The 27,373-nt window shown below is 36.5% G+C and overlaps 2 protein-coding genes across 4 annotated transcripts in view; both read left to right on the plus strand.

Moving 5' to 3' along the window:
• The window catches only part of LOC121407754, a 39,275-nt gene extending 22,411 nt beyond the window's left edge, over positions 1-16,864 (plus strand). For all 3 annotated transcript variants that reach the window (XM_041598946.1, XM_041598947.1, XM_041598948.1), the window contains exons 4-10: positions 3,168-3,363; positions 4,064-4,135; positions 8,997-9,071; positions 9,646-9,871; positions 11,483-11,606; positions 14,422-14,673; positions 15,450-16,864. In XM_041598946.1, the coding sequence (XP_041454880.1) occupies positions 3,168-3,363; positions 4,064-4,135; positions 8,997-9,071; positions 9,646-9,871; positions 11,483-11,606; positions 14,422-14,673; positions 15,450-16,739 (2,235 nt within the window). In that variant the 3' untranslated portion in view covers positions 16,740-16,864. The remainder of the gene's footprint in view (positions 1-3,167; positions 3,364-4,063; positions 4,136-8,996; positions 9,072-9,645; positions 9,872-11,482; positions 11,607-14,421; positions 14,674-15,449) is intronic.
• Positions 16,865-25,313: 8,449 nt separating this feature from the next.
• The window catches only part of LOC121407755 (protein FAN-like), a 58,967-nt gene continuing 56,907 nt past the window's right edge, over positions 25,314-27,373 (plus strand). The window contains exon 1 of the mRNA XM_041598949.1: positions 25,314-25,473. Within this exon, the coding sequence (XP_041454883.1) occupies positions 25,436-25,473 (38 nt within the window). The 5' untranslated portion in view covers positions 25,314-25,435. The remainder of the gene's footprint in view (positions 25,474-27,373) is intronic.

Consider the following 27,373-nt stretch of genomic DNA (forward strand, 5'->3'; position numbering starts at 1 on the left):
TCATGAAACCATGAAAAACAAGAAAAAGAAATGTTGAAAATTTCCCTTTCAGTCATATTGATAGAACATATTAAAAGAAAGAAACTCTCGTTATTTCCATATTTTAAATTATTTCAATTTTTTTAATTATGGGGAAAATTGTGTACGTTCTCTATGGGGACAAAATGTCCCATACGTAACATGTCATTAATTTGTTTAATTAGAGTCTGTAATTAGAGGGATTTGGCTTATGGCATGAAACTTGCCTTATATATACTGGAGTATTGTGACTTCTATCACACTAAGTTACAAGTTGTCAAATGAAATACTTTCAGAGAATTCTCTCTTTAAAAAAAAGGTTTTAAAAATTGTCTTTTTTCTGCGTCCCATGTGTAACGACACATTTTTCTCTCTAAAAGGTCAAGGTCATATGTCACCATTTTTTCGCATGATTATTCTTCTCCTAGATGTCTACCATCATGAGGGAATTCAATCTAATCAAAGTCATTTAACACTATTTTTCAGGTCATTAAAGCCTCTGAAATGTCACATACGTAACATGCGCGAATTCTTGAACTTGCCCCCCAAAAGGAAATTGATTCAAATATATGCCACAGTTTCTGTTTCTGTTTATGGTAAAGTAACTCCAGTAGCAACTCGGCAGGACAGCGTATTGCTGGTAAATGCCAAAGTGGTATATTTATAAGCAATTACCTAGGAAACATTTTACGTCCATGTTAATCAGTCATAGTGGCTGAAGTTATAGATGACAGATATTACTCTCGGGTCTCTTTATCAAAATGGAGACAATGGCAGAGTGATTATGAGTCCAATACTCTAACTACTGGACCACACGACACATACTGTATGCTACAGTCATATCAATACAACCAACTCCAAATTGACTGATGGTATTGTTGTGCTCAAAAGTTAGTGAACCCCCCACTAAATGCACCTTTTCTAGCCGAGTGTTGAATGTAGAGACAGCATTACAATGTTCAGCGAACCGGGAGAAAAAGCTTTATTGAATGTAATATTTCATGACCTGACATCACAATGGAACATCCAAAGGCTTGGTCCCAGTGCACTTACAGATGCAGAGAGGAAGTTAAAGGGAAAAGAATCTTGCCATCCATTGGAAAACGTTAAATGGATCTGTTTTGTACTCTTGCATACATGTTTCATACATTCTTCATCCATCGTGCGTCCGTCCACTGTGATTGAATTGTTTGCCCATTTTGTCCATTGTCTGGATGAAAACGGATGGAGCCTCCCCAAAATTTTGCTTGTCCGCTGCATCCGTTATGAGTAGGTCTATGTTTTGTGTCCATCGGCCAGTGGGACCAGGCCTTTAAACATAGCAGAACTTGAACACTTTACATATGTGCATTTTCAGGTGGGGTCCACTAACTTTTGAGCACCACTGTACATAAATGTGGGAGCGTTGTGGTGTAGCACTTCTGACTCTCACCTCTCAATCAGAGGGTCATGTTCTCAAATCCCGCATGGCCTAGCATCCTTTAGTAAGACGTCAATCCATGTTTTTGCCACCCTCCACCCAGGTGCTGATTGGGTATTGGTAGGAAACAATCGTCATTGTGGTTGGTTTAGCAAGACTGCGCCTAATAGGTTGGGAAGAAAAGCTATGACTCCTGGGACCAGGGTTAGGACCAGGTAATAATAATTGTGAAGCTCTTTGAGCAGTCACAGACTGGGATCACGCTATATAAAAGCCAATTATCATAATAGATTGGTCTGTCAAAAGTCAAGTAGTTTTGAGCTAGCTTATCTTGCTGCCTAAGGACCTTTGCTCATTTCCTCTCTTGATTCAGTGAGCACATGGAAACAGGCAATTTTTTTTCTTCATTTTCTGGGGCTTCTGTTCACAACTTACTGTCTAAGGGCATTTTTACACGTGAATCTAGAATCGTCATTGTAATGATGATTACAAATCGTCTTTAGAATCATCGGACCTTTCACACGCTCACTCAAAAACTGATTTGAATTTGAATTCCCGAGTGAAGGCGGTATGTGTCCTTCATGATTAGGCAAATATATTCAGAAGGGATGAATGAGACAATTAGACCCTGAACAAGTGCTTGAAAGGTCACGTAATCTCCACCTCCCAAAAGATGTTTTGGAGGTCAAGCCTTACAAAAAAAATTTGTACCGTATTTTGAGTGAAACTTAACTGGAATTCACCTCCGGAGTAGAATTTGAATATGTAATTGTGATTACCGTTCGTGATTCTTGTGTGGTTTCACACATGCTAAAAATTCATCATTAGCCTTATTTTTCACTGGAATCATTCAAACTACAAATCTTTTACCATGTAAAAGGGTGGTTAATCTTCAACTTTAGATAAGCTTTGACATTGAGATGAATGGGAATTTCCATTTCTGGGGCTACATGTAAATCGCCCCCAGCCCCTATGTAAGTTTTTCCCTGCTTGGAAAGTTTAGGAACAAACTTCAGAATGAATAATAAGGTTCAATGTGCCTTAAACAGCATCATGTATCCTTTTTTTGTTTTCAGAAAACAGTGACTTGCATATTTTATGTTCTGTAATGATGTGTAATCACATTTGGGTATCAATAAAGTCATATATTCTTGTGAATTCAGGGGGTCGTTTCATAAAGCTGTTCGTAAGTTAAGAACGACTGGTGATCCTTTCTTACGCACTAAATCATCGCCAATTAACATTTTGTACACCATTTACCACAAGAAATGATCACCAGTTGTTCTAAAGTCACTCTTTACTAATACGAACAGCTTTATGAAACGGCCCCTAGTAATAAAATTAAATCAGAATGATAATTTTTCTATATTCTATCTATGATGTGCTATTATAAGTTGAGTGTTGTCTTTGAATAGCAAATCCACCCAAGCTACTAGACTCATTTTATCAGTTGCCACAATATATATCCAGGTGCACTGATCGCTATTTTGATTTTTGGGGAAAGATGGCCTTAAGATCATGTCAGTTCAGTTGATAATTGGGAGAGTAAAGCATTACACGAGCCACCCGACGTCTCCTTTGTGCACCCTTCTCCTTTTCCCTTTCTTTTCCTCTCTTTCCTTCCCACTTTTTTGCACTAATTGAAAAGTCATGGAGTAGGTAACTTTTCCAACGTGGCACTGCCCCTGAATGTATTAATCTATTATAGGTACATGCTTTATGCTTGCAGGCTTTCGACAAGCTGAACAAACTTGGTATTACTTACAATGTCCAAACCACCTTAAAAACCCTGCAAGCCTCGAAAACCCAAGGCAATGATGCAATCCGCAGACAACGACAGCAAATCACAGAGCGCCGGTCAACAAACCAGCAAGCAAAAATGGCTGTAGATGATGAGTGGGTAGACTTGACAGAATGGGAAAAAGGTATGGATAAAATAATCTGAAATCAACGCAATCAATCAAAATTCATCAGATTTATAAGTTATGATATTCATGATAGGAATAATAATGGAGCATTGTGGCCCAGTGGATTAGATTTCGGACTTTGAAACAGAGAGTCGTGGGTTCGAATCCCAGCCATGGCGTAATTTCCTTCAGCAAGAAACTGATCCACAATGTGCTGCACTCAACCCAGGTGAGGAAAAAATTGGTACCGGTAGGAAGTAATTCCTTAAGAAGCTGTGTGCGCTATGAACGCCTAGCTTAGCCGGGTATATTATAGGAGCTCCTTGAGCACCTAACAAGGTGGATATGTGTGCAATATAAATATCCTATATTAATAATGGAGACCTTTTAGGTGGAATTTACAAAAGTGGTTTAAATTTAAGACCAAGGTTTATTTCAAATTTATGGCATATACATGTACATGTATATGCCTCATTTAGTGTATGCACTTTGCACTAAATAGACCAATGCAGGTTCATAAAATTAATTTGCCTAAACCTGTATTAATCATTTGTTTTATATGTAATAGGGAGATAAAAACAGAAAGGAAGAATGAAAGAGTTTTGTGATAGAGAAACTAGGGATTGTTGCAGGAATGAGATATTGAATAAATGCTTTCATGGTAATGGATTCATGTCGTGACTGCTATACATGTACGTCTATTGAATTCTTGATGCAGCTGATGAACCCACTGATACTCAAATGAACCCCAGTAATGATGAAAAGGACACGGTTTCACAAACGGAAGCAGGTGAGTCATAAAATAATGAAGAGCAATATTTAATGTGCTTTAATCAAAATGACTGTCAACGTCATTTGCTGCTAAATGTCTAATAGAAAGGAACTGGATAAAGACATTGAAACTGCAGTTTGATGAATGAGGCAAGAAATGGGTGTGATGATAAAGATTGTTTCCATGAAATTTAAGTTATCACTGATGGAGAAGTGACATTGCCATTGCAATAAATTGTAATGTCAAGCAAAGGGAAGTACAAAATAATGAGCAAATAGAGAATTAACTTGGTTATTTCAATCCAATTCAGCTGTCAGGGATCTAGGCTATTGACTGCATTCACGACCAAAATTAACATGTGTGTCATTAAAGGACAAGTCCACCCCAACAAAAACTTGATTTGAATAAAAAGAGAAAAATTCAACAAGCATAACACCGAAAATTTCATCAAAATCGGATGTAAAATAAGAAAGTTATGGCATTTTAAAGTTTCGCTTATTTTCAACAAAATAGTTATAAGAACGAGCCAGTTACATCCAAATGAGTGAGTTGATGACATCACTCACTCACTATTTCTTTTGTATTATATTATATGAAGTATGAAATATTTCTATTTTCTCGTCATTGTCATGTGAAATGAAGTTTCATTCCTCCCTGAACACGTGAAATTCCATTATTTTAACATTTTGTGCTTCAGGCAATGAGATCCTAATCATCAAATTTGTAAAAATTGAAATATTGTATAATTCAAACAATAAAAAACAAAAGAAGTAGTTAGTGAGTGACGTCATCGACTCTCTCATTTGGATGTAACTGGCTCGTTCATATAACTATTTTGTTGAAAATAAGCGAAACTTTGAAATGTCATAACTTTCTTATTTTACATCCGATTTTGATGAAATTTTCAGCATTGTGCTTGTCTGATTTTTCTCTATTGATTTAAATCAACATTTTTCTGAGGTGGACTTGACCTTTAATTATGCAATCTACAAAATGTTGTGATGAGTTTTAGAAATTGTCTCCCCAAATGAATGAATGGATTGCATCTGTTAAAGAATGAAGTCAACAGAAATTTGTTCTAAATACTTTTTTTTCTGTTTAATGTATTGAGTGTATTGGACCAAAATCAGCATGATGTGTTATTTCTTTATGTATTTCATATTTTAAAAATCATAAATCTTTGCTGTTAGATATAAAGTCATGCTAGGTCTATTTGAGGTCTGGGATCTGTTTTATAAAGGACTTGTAACTTTGCAATTATGGCAACTACCAGTATCCTTGATTATGGTTGGCTGCTGAGCCCTGTTTCCATGTTAGTAGCCATTTAAAGTTGCAACAGTTGCAAGTCCTTTGTGAAATGGGCCCCTGATCTATGAGTGTGAGTTCTCATACAATCAAGATAATTTCACTTTCTCAATTTTAAATGAAAGTGGTGTTGAGCCAGAGAAGGATGAGCAGAAGAATATATTATAAGGATACATTGTAATAATGGAATGTCCTCTCTGGATTTAGATGAGGGCAAGGGAATAAGTAGCAACGACAGGGTTAAAGTGAAAGTAGATGACGCATTCCAGGAGTGTGTATATAATCTAGCAATTAAACATGGACATAAGGGTAATCAAGTATCACTGAATATCCTGTGCGAGTTTCAGGTCACATGAGCAAAGTCAAAGGTCATTTAAGGTTGATGAATGGCTAAGTTCAGGGTATATGTTGAATGACCATTATAACTTTAAAACTTTTGTGGATCTGATTCATAAAACTTAAACATACGAGTAATCAAGTATCGCTGAACATCCTGTGTGAGTTTCAGGTCACATGACCATGGTCGAATGGGTTTAAGGTCAGTGAACTTTGGCCGTGTTGGAGGTAATTACTAAATTGCTGTCATAACTTTCAAAGTTTATGGATATATAGATTATGAATTGTGGACATGGGGTAATCAAGTATCACTGACAAATCTTAGGTCACATGATAGGGTTAGGGTTATATATTAACAGCAAACATTGAATTTTACTATTTAAATAATAAAAAATAAAGACATGATTTGGGTATAAGACGGAAAACAGTATTTGTATTTGGGCTATTTTCAGTTTGACGTGCAAGCACAAAATGATGCTTACCAGTAGCGTAACTACGGGGGGGGGGGGGGGGCACGTGTCCCCCCCATCGGCTGACCCCCCCCAAAAAAAAAAAAAAACGGGGAAAAGGAGAAAAAAGAGAAAGGAAGAGAAACGTATTGGGAAAGAAGACATTATTGTTCATTATAATGTTATATCATATCATAATTATGTTAGGTTATATTACATAAAAAACATTTTTTTCATAACTTTATGAAACATAATTTGCTCAGGGCCTATGTCTTCATTGTTCCTGGTGCTGGCATTGTCTGTTTAACCGAGAAATATAATCCTGTTATACTAAAACCTCCCGTTTTCAAGTCAACATACACCAAGCTGCCAAATACATTTCCTCGCACTTCGAGTTATTGTTTTAGGTACAATAGTACCGTAAGTAACGGTGTATTAACCGCACCCGTGTATTAACCGCACCCCCAACTTTGGACTAAAAAAAAAAAAAAAAAATTCTCACATTTACATGCATATTTGAGGTACGAAGAAACAAAATCTAGGTTTTTAAGATTTCAAAGTATCCAAAGAGATTACCGGTATGCGGAAATCTGCTGTTCTTGATCAATTCATCTACAAATGTTAGAAAGAAAGAACGGTCCCGACAATATTGGCAACTTACACACTCACTCACCTCACAGTCACAGTGTACACACACACACAGCACTGCCATTACATTGCAAACTACAATACAGTACCAGTCATGCCAGTACATCTTATCAAATTATGATCTGTGTCTTTCCCAGCGTAGGAGGAAGAAACATTCACATTTCTTGCATCAATGAATCACTTTCAGAAATTTGATGTCTTAGCATGAATTTTGGATACGGGATTACAGGAAGGTTCAAGAAACAAAGAAATTGACATTTTTTCCAGTTGTTTTTTACGGCTTCGTGCCGTCTCTCGTGCGTGGTTTACATGGTATCTTATGAAAAGCAAACAGGAAGGAAAAAAACAAGCTGGCGCGAAACGGGACTTTGAATAGCGCCAGCTTAAGTCGCACTATGACCACATTACAACGCAATCTCTAAGCTCACTCAACTCTCGCTCAGCGGTGACAAAATATTACCGAGTATGCTTGGCGTCTCTTTTAAATTAGCCAGGGAACTTCACTACTTTGAATCGAGAATAAAGTCAAAATTAGTGTCATGAAGGTGGGTGCGTTTGTTATGGACAACATTTAATTAAGTTCGTAATAATCGCTTCCCATTACCCGCGGCTCATACCCCTCTAAACGACATTGCCTGGGCGGCTACGCCTGGCCACTCGATGTGTTGTGAACTGGCAGACATCGTACATGTACGGGAGGGGTTACGGCGGGCTGGCTCAGACCCGTCACCGTGTATAAACCGCACCCCCAACTTTTGCTTCTATCCCGCCGAGAAAAAGGTGCGGTTAATACACCGTTACTTACGGTATGCTTCTTTTTCATGACTACTTAAAGGGATTGCCCAATTTTAAGGTCTTAATATAAACATTTCCTGTCCGTGCTTACATTCATAGGTAGTAGATTGGTGAAATATGTCTGCTCTCCATAAATTCCTAGAATCAGTCCTTAAAATTCCCCTTTTTATTTATTTATTTATTTATTCAAATATATTTATTCAGGATGACAAGATCAGTTAAAAACTGTTTTACATCATGGTCCTGACTAATCTGAATATCAAAAATTTTCAGCTCACGCTTGCATTATTTGGCTAGTGAACTATGTAGGGTCTTCGTGAATTCCTACAACCAAGCCTTAAAATGCCCCTCTTCAGGTCTAAATTTCCTAAATTTTCAGCTCGCGCTTGCAAGATTGATTAGTAAGATGGGTATGTTGATCATGATTACAAGTGCTTTATGTGCATGTTTTAGATGTAATTCTAACAAAATCAGCAAGCACTTATTGGCACTCGCATTAGATGACTATGGTGAGATGTGTATACTCTTAATGGATTCCTAAATTATAGTCCTTAAAATCTTCCTGTTTGGGGTCAATATTTACAAAAATTTCAGCTCGCGCTTCACGCTCGCATTAGACAGGTACGTATCACGATTACAAAAGATTGATTATAATGTCCCTTTTTAGGTTTCAATATAAAAAATTTTTAAGCTCGCGCTTCGTGCTCGCATTATTTAACCAGTGAGAGACATATCTGTTTAATGGCACTGTCCTTAAAATGTCTCTATTAGGTCAGTATACCTGGCAACTGGGCGCGCGCTCACTTAGTGACTCAAAATTTTTGATGGTGCCCCCCCAATGCCATGACCCACGGTACGCCACTGACTTCGGAACCACATGCTTGGATATCTTGAATTAAGTGTCAAAAGATGCTTGAGACTTGAAGGAAAAAAACTTGGCTTGATTATTAGTATAGTTGTAAAGAAGTTGTGCAATCCATGCTGGTCATGGGGGCGAATCCCTACCCTGCCTGGATTGAAGAATGCTACAAGTAGATGAAAACAGACAAAAGGGGTAGAATGATGAACCTTGCTTTCATATGAACATAGAAAAGGGCATTCTCAAAGCTGCCAACTAATATGTTTTAGCAATATTAGTATGTTTTTTTCATAATCAAAAGTGACAAAAAAGATTTTTTATTGCAAAATATGTTTTTTGTTAAATTTGATTGGCATATGTAATTTATTAATCAAAATGTGTTTTTTCCTTCGAAATATGATTTTAATTATGGATCAGTAAGTTTTCTGGTCAACAGAGGTTGGCAGCTCTGCATTCTAGTCTTTATTCCTATTATATCTTCATATAGTTGGAGAAGAAGCCGATGATGCCTCAATTAACTCTGATAATGAGAGACCAGTCCAGGCCCCCGAAACGAAAACAGGTGAGTACTATTAAGCTCAAGAACTATAATTCACTTAAGTTCTCTTACGGTCAAGGCCACCCCACAAAAAGCTGTGATGAATAGATAAAGAATTATCATTCAAATAAGCATAACACTGACAATTACCGTGCATCAAGATAGGATTAAGAATAAGAAAAAGTAGGACACCTTATTATTTTTTTTCCTAAGATTTTCATGAATTTTTTTTATAGGCATTTTAGGTGTAGTGCAAATGAGAGAATTGAAGATGTCATGATATCATTGATGATTATGATTTGGTGTGGATCAGAGAAAGAGCCTTCAACATTGCAAAGCTATGAATATTGAAATATGGTATTGTGATATAATGAAATACACAAAAAATATGTGACATCTTCAGGTCCTTCATTTGCATTCAGTTCAGGATGTGCATATTACTGTTAAAAAAAAAAAAAATGGGTGAAAAGTTAAAATGCAATTATTTTCCAATTTTATTATAAATTAGTATTTGAATGGATGTGTTATGGGTGTATCACTTATGGCTATCATAGGCCTACTTGTTGATGAAAATGCTTTCTTTTCAATTTATATGCAGCAACACCATTAGGATATACCTTGATGTGTGCCAGTGTTGATCAAAGCTCGGTAATAACGTTCCGTTCAAGTATGAATGGAAAACTGAACAGCATGGTACAGTGCTTTGGAGAGTTAGACCGTGTCCCATGTTTCCATCTTAGAGACGAGGAACCATCTTTGGAACAGCTTTCAAGTATTTCTCAAGATATCTTCCTCCCTTCTACTGATGATATTTGTAATCTACGGTAAATTTATCCCCTTTTAATTGTTGTGCCTCTGCGCTTCATATCATGGTTGTAGGAGGCATTACATTTTCATGCAGTGTCTGTCCCTCCTGTTCTTGCTTTGTCTAAAAATTAATCAAAATATCAATGTGATAAATGTATATATATTGCTGGACTCTGATCAGATGTGATATTGGGGTCACAAGGTATAAGGCCACAGAGTTTATTACATATCAAAGATATGTTCTTGAGATAACTAAAGAATTATTAAGAAACCAACTTTAAACTTGGCCCATGTGTGCATTTATGTGAGCAATGATTGTTAGATCAGATTTTAGGATCACAAGGTCAGAGGTCATTTCAGACTGAAAACATTTGTTCTTGCAATATCGAAAGAACCGTTGAGGGATCGATGTCAAACTTTGTTTATGTATGCCAATGAATGGAAACACTTTATCTTTGTGTTGTATTATATTCTATAGGGGGAGGGTGGCATAATTTCTTGAAACTTAATGCTGTATCAATGATACTACATAATATTTAAGTTTCATTTCTTTCCAGTCGGCAAGCCCTGAAAAAGTAGCTTCTTTTATCCAAGTGATATCATGACTAGAGGATTTTCTGTGTTGTTAATGAACTTGGTGCAAACCAAAACACCTCTTTTTATTCGGCCATTGCTGCTCTAAATATTGACAAAATTTCATGTTTTGGGTATCTTTGTAAAGAAGAAGAATCATTCTTTCAGGTCATGTGTGTGGATTTTTAAAAGAATGTTGTAATATAGGGAAAACATTTGATATAAAACATGAAACAAAATAATTTTCATGCAACAAAAGTTGTTTTCACACTTAATTTTTGTTTGAGCACAAATGATTTTTAGATAATGATAAAGCTGAAGATCTAAGCTTTGATATACCGGTAATATAATTTTTATAAGATGTATTTAGATGGGTCAGCAGCCAGGTTTCATAGGCCAAGTACTTTTAGCAGCTCAAAAACAAGAATACTGCGCTCTGATTGGTCATAGAGACCACACACCTGCGCAAATTCCAATGTTCCCCTCACTGGGCCTCTGCAAGGTCACACTCACCATGTGGTAATCTCTTCAAATTACCTGCTCCTGTTGTTGTGAAAACATTACTCAGCCAATCAGAACTCTCGATTTTATGTTACTGAGAAATTTTAGAAATCTCTTCTTGCATCTTGATGGAAAAAGCTGGCTGCTGACCCATCTCAAAGATGCCACATATCAAGAGTGACATTGTAAGAAAGTATAGAGTTTGAGCTTTCTGATGATATAAATATTGTTTGTGCCTAAAACACAAAATGTTGCAGAATTTGCAAGTGAACACAGAGGAAAAAAATTATGTTTGATGCATTTTTTCAAGTACAAAATTCACTTATCAAAATATTTTATTCAAAAGAAATGACCAATATAAAGAGTAACATTTACTCTTTCCCATGGTACAAAAATAATCAATTTTACTCAAGAAAAAGAAAGAAAGTCTCACAATTCACAAGATTTTGCAGGGACATGAATTCAGTGACGAGAGGAATTGGATAAATCTTGCCCATTTGCTCATTAACAAAGGGGCTTGCCGACTGACTGTTTCTGATTTACTTCTTTCACAGGGATGAGTATGAAGTGATGATATCCCGAATACTCTGCAATCACATTCCCTTTTTCAAGGACATGAGCATTACTGAACAGATACCACATCCTTATCTTGAAGAGATGAAGAAGAAAAGTGTTGTGGTAAGTATACATTAGAGTAATGGGAAATAATTATTTGCAAGCAACTTAGAAATAGTCTCTCATTGCCCAACTTACTGAGAAATATTCACACAGATATCTTGTGCTATTTCAATCACATTTTCTGATGGCATTTCATTTAACTAATGCAAATTACAAAAATATCAGTCATTTATTTGCATGTTGTTTTTTTTTACTGATTTCTGTGGTCACTCCTGCTGGGGGGGGGGGGGGGGTTGAAGAGTGGACAGTATCTTTGAGAGAAAAAATGCAGTAAATATGGTGCATTTTGTAGGTAGGCAAGGATTGTGAATAGTGTCAGAAATATTTAAAAAAATGAGAAAAAAATGGCCCCTAAATCACCATATTTAAACTTGAAAAGGGGATATTATTTGCATCGACTCTGGGACCTTCTGTAACAAGATCCATGAACGGAAAATCCTTTACCCCAATAGAAGCCTCATAAAATTTTCAAATTGGAAATGGAATCCCTTACTCCACATTTCAATATCCCCAGTAGGTCCAGTACTTGTATTAAAATCGGAATATCCGAGTTAAAGAGAAATTCCAGTAGTTGCAGTAAACACTGATTTCATGAGAAAGTCTGTAAAACAAAGCTTAATTGTCAGTATATCATCGAGGATCTAGATCTGGTACAGTTACATAAACTGAACCTTGTGAAATCTTGAAATCTACGCTGAAAAATGACTAAAGATCCCCAACACAGATAAGCGCACGTGGGACACTGTATAATTATTGCTTTGAATGTCGGGCCCGACGCTCTACGCGAATCCTGTGCTTATTTGGTGATTTCTCAGCAATTACACAATTTCTTCCAGAATCCTATGGCACATACGTTTTATTGTCTCACCTGCTTAGCAGAGTGAGACTATAGGCGCCGCTTTTCCGAAGGCGGCGGCGGCGGCGGCGGCGTCAACATCAAATCTTAACCTGAGGTTAAGTTTTTGAAATGACATCATAACTTAGAAAGTATATGGACCTAGTTCATGAAACTTGGCCATAAGGTTAATCAAGTATTACTGAACATCCTATTAGAGTTTCATGTCACATGACCAAGGTCAAAGGTCATTTAGGGTCAATGAACTTAGACCATGTTGGAGGAATCAACATCGAAATCTTAACCTGAGGTTAAGTTTTTGAAATGTCATCATAACTTAGAAAATATATGGACCTAGTTCATGAAACTTGGACATAAGGTTAACCAAGTATCACTGAACATCCTGCATGAGTTTCACGTCACATGACCAAGGTCAAAGGTCATTTAGGGTCAATGAACTTTGGCCGAATTGGGGATATCTGTTGAATTCCCATCATAACTTTGAAAGTTTATGGATCTGATTCATGAAACTTGGACATAATAGTAACCAAGCACCACTGAACATTTTGTGCAAGTTTCAGGTCTCATGACTAAGGTCAAAGGTCATTTAGGGTCAATGAACTTTGGCCGAATTGTGGGTATCTGTTGAATTACCATCATAACTTTGAAAGTTTATTGATCTAGTTCATTAAACTTGGACATTAAAGTAATCAAGTATCACTGAACATCCTGTGCGCGTTTCAGGTCACATGACCAAGGTCAAAGGTCAATGAACTTTGGCCAAATTGGGTTATCTGTTGAATTACCATCATAACTTTGAAAGTTTATGGATCTGATTCATGAAACTTGTACATAAGAGTAATCAAGTATCACTGAACATCCTGTGCGAGTTTCAGGTCACATGATCAAGGTCAAAGGTCATGTAAGGTCAATGAACTTTGGCCATGTTGGTTTTCTTTTGTTGAATAACCATCATATCTCTGTAAGTTTATTGGTCTAGTTCATAAAAAGTGGACATAAGAGTAACCATGTATCACTAAACATCTTGTGCGAGTTAGAGTAGTTTTCAAAGTCAGCACTGCTGCTATATTGAATTGCGTGATGCAGGTGAGACGGCCAGAGGCATTCCACTTGTTTATACAGACAGACACTTTGGTGGTCATTTCATTGGATTCTGTACGAACTCATTTTGATATCGTTACCAAAATTAGCATTTACCTTTAAGGGTATATATTTAAAAAATCAGTGAAAAGAAAGAAAAATTCATGTTTAAGGTGTGGTGTGTGTATTTGAGTTTTGTAAGATGTGTATCAATCAGATATGATTATTTATGTCTGGGACCGACCTTTAACGTCACCATCTGAAGGACGTGACCAGGGCTCGAACCTCTGCATCAATTTGTAACTTCCCCACGTAGCTTGGATTACAGGCGCACACCACAACGCCCAGACAGATAAAGGCCTTACATTTCTGTAAGGCTTTTATATTGTATTTTGTCATTTATGGAGATTTTATTAGTGATTTATAAGTGATTGTATTTTAAATTATCAGCAGCCACTTTTCATTATGTGGAATTTTAGGAAATCTGCATAAAATTTGTGTTTAGGGTGTTGTACTGATCTACCCTGGAATTCTTGTATAGGGTGTTTTTTCCCTAAGGACGATTTTTGCAGATGCTGTCCTCTGATCAATGGAAGTTGAATTCATTGTCAGAGAAAATCATCAAACTTAGGCCATAGCTTTTGATATACCATAAATAATTTGTTATTATCTATCAGGAAGCTATCTGCCAGGATTATATTTAAAATATGGTGAAAAAAACCCTCACTGATGATGTAGATGATAGAGAACTGTGAGGGGATTAAATTGCATGCCATGATGATTGGTGGCTGGTCACAAAGAAAGCAGACACAAAAAGACAGAGAGACACAAACACAATATTAAAATTATGACAATGACTTTTTTATTACTAATGTACAGATACCACTAGGAGTGCTTGAGAAAGATGATAGCCAGATAGAGGATATGGTAGATGTATTGGAGTATATGCACGGATACGTACCAGGGGATGATAAGTCACCAATCCCTATGATTCTCTATGGAGATGTACCGTCCTGCGAGAGATTCCGTGATGCAATTGCCTCGAGAATCAACGAGGATACATCCTGGAGTAGACTGAGTGGCTTATTGCCATCGGCACAGGAGTGGCATAAACGTCATCTTTTGCTACAGGTAAGCCCCACCTTTCTTTCTTCTGTTGTATACTTAAAAATCTTTGAAGGTAGCAAATTCTAAATTGTTTAGTGGACTGTTTTATCAAGCTTTTCATAAGTTACGCATATCCTTACCAACGGCAGGTTACGCAATCTTTTTGTTTTCATAAAATGCACAAAATAATCCCTGGTACGACTGAATTTCTAATTTCCCAAGTTATGAAAGTTTGACAAGTGATAGACTGCTTTCGTATGCTTGTTAGGGAGTTTTAAGCTGCATACATTGAGATTTCAAATAATGCTAATCAATGTTTGAGAATCTGATTTAGCACCAAAGAAATTGTCATAGTTTGTGAAGTCTTATGTAATGGGGACAAAGAGATTGTAGTCGTTCTAATATATTGAAGAATTTGTCCATATAAGAGTAAACCTTGTAAACGTTGACTTCAAAGATGCAATGGAAAATTTAAAATTTGAATATTTCTGTAAGGCCTTTATATTGGATCTTGTCATCTATGGAGATTTTATAAATTATTAATGAGTGATTGTATTTTAAATTATCAGCAGCCACTTTTCATTTTACCCTTGCCTTCCACCATTTCCCTCTGTCTCTATCATCTCACTGTTAGAAATTCAATATTCAGGAGACAGACCGCTTTTTATTGACTATGTAATCTGGATTCTGTTCTGTATTTTCCCTCTGAAGTGATGAGGAAGTAAATGAACTTTACAACATTTAGCAGTATATATCAATTATTCACGCATTTTTTGTTTGTTTTTGGTTTGTTTTAACAGGATACCTACAAACTCCTTTATGATGTAAAGAGTGTCAAGTCTTGTGGAAGTATGTACTATGTAAAAAGCAAATACAAGCATAGTAAGGTGACACCAAAGGTCTCCCAGTGCTTTGATGATGCAACCAACCTTTTGAGGTTCACAACAGAAGCATACGTGTTGGCTGCAGCATGTGAATATATGGGCATAGAAAAGCTGAGTGATACCCCTAAAGACCTGCCACAAGACCCAGAGGAAATGCTATCCTATTTCAGTAACACATGTAAATTTGTGCTAGATATGTCTTTCCATCCTTACCAGATAGGCGAGGGAGACATGATGATGGATTTTGGGGGAGCTGAAGAAGCTGTTGGAGAGGATCTTGAGAATGATGATGAAGATGAGGATGATGAGGATGATGAAAGATCTTGTTGTATTTGTAAAGAAAAACACGAAGATGTGAGGATTATGATGTGTGGCAACAAGAGATGTAGAAAAGATAAATGGTGCCATTGGGATTGCCTGAAGCAGAATCAAGATATCCTCATCCATGGACTATGGCTTTGCAGCGATAGATGCCATCAGCAACATCTGAAGGATAAAGGAAAACAGAAGAAGCAGAAGAAAGATGTGGACTCAAAATATGAATATTCCAAAGCTCTGCTCCATCTCGGTCTGAGTGAGATGGTACGTTATGATGCAATACGAGAAGGAGACGGTAATCGCATGGTCCAACATTGGCGTCTTGATCTTGCACATTTCTTTGACAAGCACCACAGGAAATACCTCGCTGAAGGACACACTCTTCTTATGGATGTGAACGGGGGAGTATCAGAGAGGAAAGGTCATCAGCTTTTGTGGAATAGAACAATGAACATGCTTGGTGGTGATGGAAACAATGCAGGAAAGGATCTTGGAATGGCCATCATGAATAAGGATTACATGAAATCAGTGAAAGATGTAGCAGGGACTCTCAATTACGGTTCCATACCTCGCTCTGTTCAAGGGGTTTGGTCCAAGAAAACAGTGAATAGGCTGTTTGATGCTCAGGTGTTGGGGAAAAAAGTGAAGGGAGATGAGGAAGCACCAGGAAAGTATACCTTTGAAATTGGAGAATCTGATACTGCAAATCTGGTTGAACTCCTGGTCAATAAGAAGTGCCTGGTGGAAGTTCCTGGAAGATCACATACAGGATTTGAAAACTTTGAGTTTGAACAAAGAGTCGATCTTCATGAGTACAAGGCCAAGATGTCATCCCTAAGTGAGAGGAGAATAAGAAATGCTAAAATAGCAAAACTATGGAATGAATAAGAAATGAAACAGTGGTACATATCATTATCGAAGGAACGAAATCATTGTAGGCCTATAAATACCTGCATGTATAAATCAACCAATCTCACCTTATCAGTGTCAGACTCTAATTGGAATAAGGTGATAGCCAAATTGCGTTTAACCATAACATCAAAGTAAACTGAAAGATATACTTTTTTGTGAATGCATTGTAATATATTTCTTTCTCCTTCCTGATTTAAGGTATTCTATGTCATTGTGAAAAGATTGATTTATGATTAGGAAACATCTCCACACATCGTTAGAATAACTATTCTGTGCCATGTGTGCACACAACCTAACCTGTCCAATTATAGTTAATGGCATTCTTCCCCAAATCTTGAAGACAGTTTTTTGTCTCACCTGTGAAGCAGAGTGAGACTATAGGCGCCGCTTTTCCGACGGCGGCGGCGTCAACATCAAATCTTAACCTGAGGTTAAGTTTTTGAAATGACATCATAACTTAGAAAGTATATGGACCTAGTTAATAAAACTTGGCCATAAGGTTAATCAAGTATTACTTAACATCCTATTAGAGTTTCATGTCACATGACCAAGGTCAAAGGTCATTTAGGGTCAATGAACTTAGACCATGTTGGAGGAATCAACATCGAAATCTTAACCTGAGGTTAAGTTTTTGAAATGTCATCATAACTTAGAAAATATATGGACCTAGTTCATGAAACTTGGACATAAGGTTAATCAAGTATCACTGAACATCCTGCATGAGTTTCACGTCACATGACCAAGGTCAAAGGTCATTTAGGGTCAATGAACTTTGGCCGAATTGGGGATTTCTGTTGAATTCCCATCATAACTTTGAAAGTTTATGGATCTGATTCATGAAACTTGGACATAATAGTAATCAAGCATCACTGAACATTTTGTGCAAGTTTCAGGTCTCATGATTAAGGTCATTTAGGGTCAATGAACTTTGGCTGAATCGGGGGTATCTGTTGAATTACCATCATAACTTTGAAAGTTTATTGATCTAGTTCATTAAACTTGGACATTAGAGTAATCAAGTATCACTGAACATCCTGTGCGAGTTTCAGGTCACATGATCAAGGTCAAAGGTCATGTAAGGTCAATGAACTTTGGCCATGTTGGGTTTCTTTGTTGAATAACCATCATATCTCTGTAAGTTTATTTGTCTAGTTCATAAAAAGTGGACATAAGAGTAACCATGTATCACTGAACATCTTGTGCGAGTTAGAGTAGTATTCAAAGTCAGCACTGCTGCTATATTGAACCGCATGATGCAGGTGAGACGGCCAGAGGCATTCCACTTGTTCCAGTGAATGTATTCTGTGGTAGTGATTTTTGGGGTCTCAAAGAGCATCCAGATTTGTGTAATTCATGCAATTTAAATTATTCTCAAGTGAAATATCCATTCTTTTCTATGTTTCACAATATGCAAATTTGCAGGTTTTTATGCACATGGCCTAATTCACAGATTTTGTAAAAGATCATCATGCCTAAACTACTTTGGACTACTATCACTTTGATCTGATTGTTGTTTGGTCAACCCATCATCTGGTCTACTACTCACTTGGCTTGTCATTTTGTCTAATGCCCAGATTTTAATCTAATTTCCACACCGTCTATATTTTGTAGATATATTTTGTCAAATGAAAATTTGGTTCATGAACAATTGTGGCGTTAGATCAAGTGGATATGTATTATACAAAATGGGTAAACTCTAACTAAAAAGTAGACAAAATTGTGAATGGAATAAATGGCAGTTAGACTAATTGTTTTTTATATGACTGGTTGAAGTTTAAATAGGATTGAATTATATGGGATAAGACCAACTGAAAGTTTACAAAGCGGGGATAGACCAAGTGGTATTTTACAAATTTTGAGTGTTACCCATGTATTGCAGTCTATTCATGTTCACACTGAAGATCACCAACACAGATAAGTGGATGTGGGACATTGTATTATTATTGCTTTGAATGTCGGCCCGACACTTGACCCAAATCCTGTGCTTATTTGCTAATTTCTCGGCAATTACGCAATTTCTTCCAGAAGCGTTTTGCACATATTTTATTTATACAAACAGACACTTTGGTGGCTATTTCATTGGATTCTGTGTGAGCTCATTTTGATATCGTTACCACAACTGGCATAAATCTTTAAGGGATCAATTTCAAACCTGGTTCATGTACATCTTTGAGGGACAATCTTATGGGGCATTACAAGAAACTTGTAATTGATCGCAAGTCAATTTTAGGTCAAAAATTGATTGAAATCTGTGCATTTCATTGTAAATATGTGATTGATTGATGGCCTGCTTCTTGCATCAAGAAATATAAATTGATTTGCTTTAGTTAGAATTGATCCGTCACTCGTAAATGTGCTTCTGAAATTTGCAATTGATGGCAAATATCTTCTTGCAACACCCCCTTAACGTATTTAGAGTTTGTGAGGTAAAACGTTTAAAGTCTTGAGGCCATTAGATGTACCTGAATATGTGTTGTTTCAACTTTTAAACTGTTTGAGGAATAGCACTTGTAGCATCAATATTTCAGTATTAGCCAAATTATAATGTTGAAAAATATTTGATAATGGTTTTATTGACTACAAATACAGCTCTGCATTGTTTTCAACAAAATCAGTAAAAGTTGTTGACAATTTGTCTCTGAAATATTTGACAAGCGAAAAAAAAAGGTCATCAGCCTGTATTCTTAAAATTTTCAAGGGTATTTTTTACCTGCGGATCTGTTTTTCTCCCATGCTTTTCTGCCTTTATTTTAGATACAGGCTTGTAACCTTGTAACCCCACCTCAAAATGCACTCTTTCATGCTGACTCTTTGTTGAGAGTTGAATATAGACACTACAATGTTCAGCGAGCCCAGAGAAACAAACTTGATTGAATGAAACATTTTTTAACACCCGACTTCACAATTAAATGTTAAAACATAGCAGAACTTGAATACTATTAGTGTTTTAAATGTGCTTTTAAAAGCAACAGAAATGGGAAATAAATACTATTTAAAAGTTCTGTAACCAATAGCATGCAACTGTATGTGTTTTGAATTTTGTTTGCAAATGTTAATGAAGTGCATCAAATCTGTGCAAAACATGTTGTTAGAAGTTTGTTTTCTATGTTGATAGTTGTTTGACTTTTTAAAGTATTTAGAAGTCCAAAACTTGAAAGGGAATTTATAATATCATTTTTGAACACTTTATATAGAGGCCTCATCAGTTGTTCTAAAAGATATACCGGATATCTTCATGTGTATGAACACGGTTTTGTAATAAAAATGTAAATTTACAATAAGACTAGAAGGAAAATTGTCAAAGCCCTAAAAGATATTTGGGTTGTTAGATTTGATTTTTATATGTTTACTTGAACTTTTTATAAGTCAGAATTTTCATTATATTAAGTTAACTTTTCAAGTTAAAGGTCAAGTCCACCTCAGAAAAATGTTGAGTTGAATCAATAGAGAAAAATCAGACAAGCACAATGCTGAAAATTTCATCAAAATCGGGTGTAAAATAAGAAAGTTATGACATTTCAAAGTTTCGCTTATTTTCAACAAAATAGTTCTATGAACGAGCCAGTTACATCCAAATGAGAGAGTCGATGATGTCACTCACTCACTATTTCTTTTGTTTTTTATTGTTTGAATTATACAATATTTCAATTTTTACGAATTTGACGATTAGGACCTCCTTGCCTGAAGCACAAAATGTTAAAATAATGGAATTCCATGTGTTCAGGGAGGAATGAAACTTCATTTCACATGACAATGACGAGAAAATAAAAATATTTCATATTTCATATAATAAAATCCAATGAAATAGTGAGTGAGTGATGTCATCAATTCTCTCATTTGGATGTAACTGGCTCGTTCATATAACTATTTTGTTGAAAATAAGCGAAACTATAAAATGCCATAACTTTCTTATTTTACATCCGATTTTGATGAAATTTTCAGTGTTATGCTTGTTGAATTTTTCTCTTTTTATTCAAATCAAGTTTTTGTTGGGGTGGACTTGTCCTTTGAAGATTGATTTTTTTGGGGTTAAGGACAGAGAGGTGAGGTTATGTGATAATTCATGTCATTTAAAACATTGGATTTGGTTTAATATGAGAGTGTTTCATCACCATTTGTCTACTGACAATTTGTCAGATCTGACAACTTTATTCTGCTTTAATCGGCTGAGAAGCTCTGTTAATATTATGGTAACGGTCAGATAAGACAAGACTTGTAGGATGAATATCTGACAACTTTTCTGAAGAGTGGATGGTGAACACACATGAATCAGGCTTTACTTAAAGAAGGACACATAGGAAACAGAAAGAAAAATGAATGGTGTTTGTATACATGTACAGTAAACCAAAAAAGAGCTATTTGTTTTGTTGACATTTTTTTCACAGTCATGGGATGTGGTCATTCATCCATGAAATAAAACAAAATGCAATGTTATAAGTCAATTGTCAAAGTCTTTTCTTTTGATTACAGCATCAAAGCAGCTGTTCTTGGTGTTCACATGGATATATTGAAATATTTCTTCTGATTATCTGGGCCTTGTTGCATGAAAGTCACTAGGATAGTAAATTTGAATCTTTCATGGAATCCTTGATTTTGATTGGCTGTTGAGCAATGTTACCATGGCAGTTACCGTTGTATGGCAAAGAAACTATTAGTTGCTTTTATGTAATGAGGCCTAGAGATTCCTTGAGAGCGGAGGAACAGCTCTTTCTTCATTTTATTCCGAATTACGTAGTTTACAACTAAACACATTTACACATTAGTTGAAGAGAAAGAGTAAGAGAGAGTGGGAGGGGGTGCAAAAGCTATTTGAGGCTTGTTGATATTATCTCACTTCAGATTACATGATTTATCTACCTCCATGATTTATGCAATTCAAAAACACAGATGCGTTATGGGGATTCATTAAGATATATACGTATTGTGTTTTCACTGCAGCAAGTGGAGGGATATTATACTGTTAAAGGCGCTGTCACACCTTGGCGTTTTAGACAGCGTACGAAAAATTTTGTGCAAGCACAAAATTTTTCGACGTATGCCAGCGTATGGCTCATACGTCCCGCATACGCGGGTCATAAGTTGTAGGCAAGTTACGCGATCGTTGATACACGTTGACACGCGTTACTCGTAAGTTACTCATAAGTTGATGTACGTCGAGATAATGTCCAGCGTACCCTAAAACTTACTTCTAACCTATGAGTAACGTGCTTTGAACGTATGTGTAACTTAACTCCAACATCTAGTGACGTATGAAGACGTGCTCGGACGACCACGAAACTCACTGAACGTGTTTATAACTTACAGGTACCGTACAATCGCGTATTGACAACGTTTATAGGAATCGGTATATAAAGGTGGGTTTCACAGGAGTTTTCTTCGGCATGGCAGTGGTGTTGATACGGTGATGTATCGTGCGGTTATGATTTGAATAGTCGAGCGGCAGCATTTTTTTAGGCTACGACACGTGTTCGTCAGCTAACACCTTGGCGTTTTAGACAGCGTATGCCCGACGTATCAAAATTTCTCTAAAACGTCGGCATACGCTGAACTTTGATTTTTTTTTTCAACTCTGGGCGTATACTGACGAACACGTGTCGCTGACGAACACGTGTCATAGCCTATAAAAAGGCTGCTCTCGACTATTCAAATCATAACCGCACGATACATCACCGTATCAACACCACCGCCATGCCGAAGAAAATTCCTGTGAACCCCACCTTTGTATACCAATTCCTATAAACGTTGTCAATACGCCATTATACGGTAGCTGTAAGTTATAAACACGTTCAGTAAGTTTTGTGGTCATCCGGAGCACGTCTTCATACGTCACTATACGTTGGAGTTAAGTTACACATACGTTCAAAGCACGTTACTCATAGGTTAGAAGTAAGTTTTTAGGGTACGTTGGACATTATCTCGACGTACATCGACTTATGAGTAACTTACGAGTAACGTGTGTCAACGTGTATCAACGATCGCGTAACTTGCCTACAACTTATGGCCCGCGTATGCGGGACGTATGAGCCATACGCTGGCATACGTCGAAAAATTTTGTGCTTGCACAAAAATTTTCGACGACCTCGCCGTATGACGACGTATACCAGCGTGTTTTAGCGTACTCTTAACGTATGCAAAACTTACCCGTAACGTATTTGACGTACGCCAGCGTATTCGCCAAATTCCTCATACGTCGGGCATACGCTGTCTAAAACGCCAAGGTGTGACAGCGCCTTAAGTTAGGCTATCGTAGGGCATAAGTTGTGTACGCCAGCAATACGCTAAGCATTCGTTGGAATACGTTACTTATAAGTTAACGAAGCGTTCGATATAAGTTACTAATACGTTATGTGTACGTCCAACTCGTTATGAATACGCTAAGTATACGCCCAGAATTGAAAAAAACAACAACAAAGTTCAGCGTATGCCGACGTTTTAGAGAAATTTTGATACGTCGGGCATACGCTGTCTAAAACGCCAAGGTGTGACAGCGCCTTAAAGGACAAGTCCACCCCAACAAAAACTTGATTTGAATAAAAAGAGAAAAACTCAACAAGCATAACACTGAAAATTTCATCAGATTCGGATGTAAAGTAAGAAAGTTATGGCATTTTAAATTTTCGCTTATTTTCAACAAAATAGTTATATGAACGAGCCAGTTACATCCAAATGAGAGAGTTGATGACATCACTCACTCACTATTTCTTTTGTATTTTATTATATGAAATATGAAATATTTTTATTTACTCATCATTGTCATGTAAAAGAAGTTTCATTCCTACCTGAACACGTGGAATTCCATTATTTTAACATTTTGTGCTTCAGCCAAGGAGGTCCTAATTGTCAAATTCTTAAAAATTGAAATATTGTATAATTCAAACAATAAAAAACAAAAGAAATAGTGAGTGAGTGACATCACCTACTCTCTCATTTGGATGTAACTGGCTCGTTCATATAACTATTTGTTGAAAATAAGCGAAACTTTGAAATGTCATAACTTTCTTATTTTACATCCCTTTTTGATGAAATTTTCAGCATTGTGCTTGTCTGATTTTTCTCTATTGATTCAAATCAACATTTTTCTGAGGTGGACTCGACCTTTAAGGAGGATAGAACGCCAAAGTTCAGGTCAACAAAGTTAATGGGAGATTACCTTGGATTAGAGGAATATGTAGGTCTAATAGACAATTTTTTTTAAGTTTGGGAAAAGTGAATAAAAAAGAGTAGAGAATACTGATGAAAGTTTAGAAAGAAAAACATATAGTACATTAATTATGCATTTTCAACTTTGAAAATAATGACAGTTTGCCCATTTTAGGAATGTGAGTAAATGGAAGAGTAGTCCTTGCCTTGCCAATATGAAGTGTCTGTGGATAGAGATTTCATAAAAAAACCCCACAAAATTCATAACTTTATTATTGTTTGATATTGTTAAAACTTTCACCTGTCTACTTTTCTGATTTATCTTTACTTTTTTTATTGTTGGGTTGAATTCCATTTGAAAGGCATTACTGGGTGTTCTAGGTAGCCCACAGATTTTGTAATGTTGAAAATAACTGTTTTCTGCTATATTAGTTTGGTTGTAGCTTCTCTGTTCCTCTTATATATATATTTTTCAGAAAAATCTATTTCAAAGTTTCAATTATTTTCAGGATTGTATGCGCAACGGGATGATATGCAAACAAGAGAGTCTACTATGTCAGTTTTACTATTTTTCAGAAATATTTCTTTGTATTTTTGTTTATTTCATTTTTTTTTGGGGGGGGCATTCATTAGAAGCTTGACACCATGCTTCTAAATATGAAATCATCATATCAAGTATATTTTTTTTTACTTTTTCCCCATCAATAATAAGGGATAGCACAGATGCCCTTTTCTCCTAAGAATTTGGCAAATTTCAGTGAAACTCCTTTTTAAAACTAGCGCATACATCGTCTAGGCATCGGAAACCTCCCATTTTCCCATGCTGTTTTGTATGCAAACATGATGTCCACTTTTTAATGTAGGTAGCCCATGGGCTATCTCAGTAGTGTACCTGGATTTTCCAAAGGGGGGGGGGGGCAAAAGCATCTCCCAAGAAATTTACAAGCAAAAAAAAAGGGTCTTTAACCACGAAGGATTTTATACCAAAAAAAAAATTGACAAGCAAAAAAAAAGGGTCTTCAACTTCGTCAGGGATCAGTTGTGACTCGTCAGGGGGATACATCCTTTTTATGGGCTGTGACTCGTCACTAGGCTGTGACCCTCCCCCCCCCCCCATAGGAGTGGGCTATCTTTTTTATTTGTAAACTGATGTAAAATATTTCGATTTTAGCATATTTGATAAAAGAAGCTGTTGATAGATCTAGTTTACAATTGTGGCAATTCCATATGTCACTGTAATAATGAACAATGAAATATCTTATGTAACCTGTATTCTCATTCTTAATTTGAAAGAAATGTAATCATACAAGTACACATTCTTGAGTCTCTTCCATATAGAAATAACGCAAATTTTATCCCCAAAACTTCTACTTCATTCTGTTTTTATTTCATTATCGAAGACACCATACGTCTTAGCCACCCCACCGCAGTGAGTGCCAGCGAAGTTGCTGATGTTTTGGTTTTGGTCTAACAAAAGCTGTGATATTGCTAAAGGAAATGATATGTATTAATGATTTTTAACTTATATAACCATGGCATTTGTTGATGAAGATCTGAGTATCAAAGAAAGGTAAATATTGCCCTTAATTATTCGAGAATTATTGGTACGAGTTCCGGCACAGCGCTAGTGCGCTTTCGCACCATACGGTACTAACTTCATTGGCTCAGCCCGCCAGCGCTGCCCGCCCCGCGGGCCGCCGCGCTCTCCATGTGAGAGGATTGTTGATCCTTGCCTCATCTCGTCGGGCGTTGCGAAAGTGCACTAGGAACAGAGGCCTGAAACCCAACCAATAAGGTTGGCAATGTTTTTCTTATTTTCTCTTGTTCTTAGGGACAAATGCTTGATTTGGGGGCATTGTCAGCTCAGTTTCCGGCGCTAATGCAGTTTCGCACCGGCCGGTTACCACCACTTTTCAAAATATCGTGATCGGGAATGGCTGTATTTCGGCTTCGATCCCTCAACGTCGTTGATCGACACGGCGTAGACATCGCTTCGCGGATCGCTTGGATTCACCGTGCACCGTAATGTTGATATGAACTGAAGTTAGCAACCAAATCATGCGAACATAGATTCGCATGCGGCATGCTGGCAGTTTGTTCGCCACATTTTCGCATGATTAGGTTGCTAACTTCAGTTCATATCAACATTACGGTGAATGCACGGTGAATCCAAGCGATCCGCGAAGCGATGTCTACGCCGTGTCGATCAACGACGTTGAGATCGAAGCCGAAATACAGCCATTCCCGATCACAATATTTTGAAAAGTGGTGGATATATTGACATCAAAATGTGACTGAGTGAGAGACTTGTCATGACATTTGGGAACAAGTATTGGTGATTAGGTGTGCTAGTAATCGACCGGTGCGAAACTGCATTAGCGCCCAGTTTCCATTGTATTATCAGATAACTTCAAAGTTCAAACTTGGCTCTTAATTATCAAGTAGCCTACCATATTATTATTCAGGGTGACCAAATTTCACAAAATTAAATACGGGACAATTGACAAACAAAGATTAACAAAGAAGCTCACACAGTGTTAGACTTGTGAAAAATATAAAGAATTGGAAGGAGGGTGAACGAAAGAATGAAGGAGAGAAAGAAAAGAGATAATTGAGAAGGAAAGAAAATGAAGGAAAAAGGAAAAAACAGAAAGTTAGAATAAAAGAAGGATGAAAGAAAGAGAAAAGTTACTATCATTCTTTGAAATGAATATAGAAAGAAAGGAAGGGAAGATGAATAAATGTGTGAAAGACGAAAAGAAAATTAAAGGGAAAAAAGTAAGAAAAAGCAGTAGGAAAGAAAGATTGAAGGAAAGAAATGTGATTCCTTCATTTTTTTGAAAGAAAGAAGAAAACAGGAAGGGGAGGAAGGAAGGGAAAGAAAGAAAGAAAGAATCATGGAAAAGAATTAGAAGGAAAAAAATAAAATAAAGGAAGAGAGGGAGGGAATAATGAAGGCACGAGAAAATGGAAAAAGAAAAAATAATGGAAGAAGAGAAAAAAGCGAAAAGAAACTGGAGAGGTAGAGAGAAGGAAGCCAAGGTAATTTTAAGGAAAGAATGAAGGAAATAGAAAAGGAAATTTGATAAAGAAGGAAAGTAAAGAAAGAAAAATGAACAGATGAGAGAGAAAAAAAATGTTCAGGAAAGAATGATAGGAAATAAAGATAGATGGAACATAAATAGGGCAAGCAGGAAAGATAGGGTAGAAAAGAAAGAAAAAGGAAAATTCAAACTTCAAGCAAACAAAAAAAATCCAATCATCTAATAAAAATAATGTTATTTGGTGTTTTAAATGTATTATAAAAATTTCAAAAAGTAAAATGTTTTAGAAATGAATAAAATTTCAAAGTGAAACATATTGTCAAACTTAAAAATTAGATGAAACATTGCGGCATCGTACAAACCAAGGCTCAAAATGAAAGCTGAAACAACTAGATCTATGAAAAGTTAATAACTTTTTCCTGCGAC

This window comes from Lytechinus variegatus, chromosome 2 (genome assembly GCF_018143015.1).
Source record: "Lytechinus variegatus isolate NC3 chromosome 2, Lvar_3.0, whole genome shotgun sequence".
Classification (NCBI taxonomy): Eukaryota; Metazoa; Echinodermata; class Echinoidea; order Temnopleuroida; family Toxopneustidae; genus Lytechinus; species Lytechinus variegatus.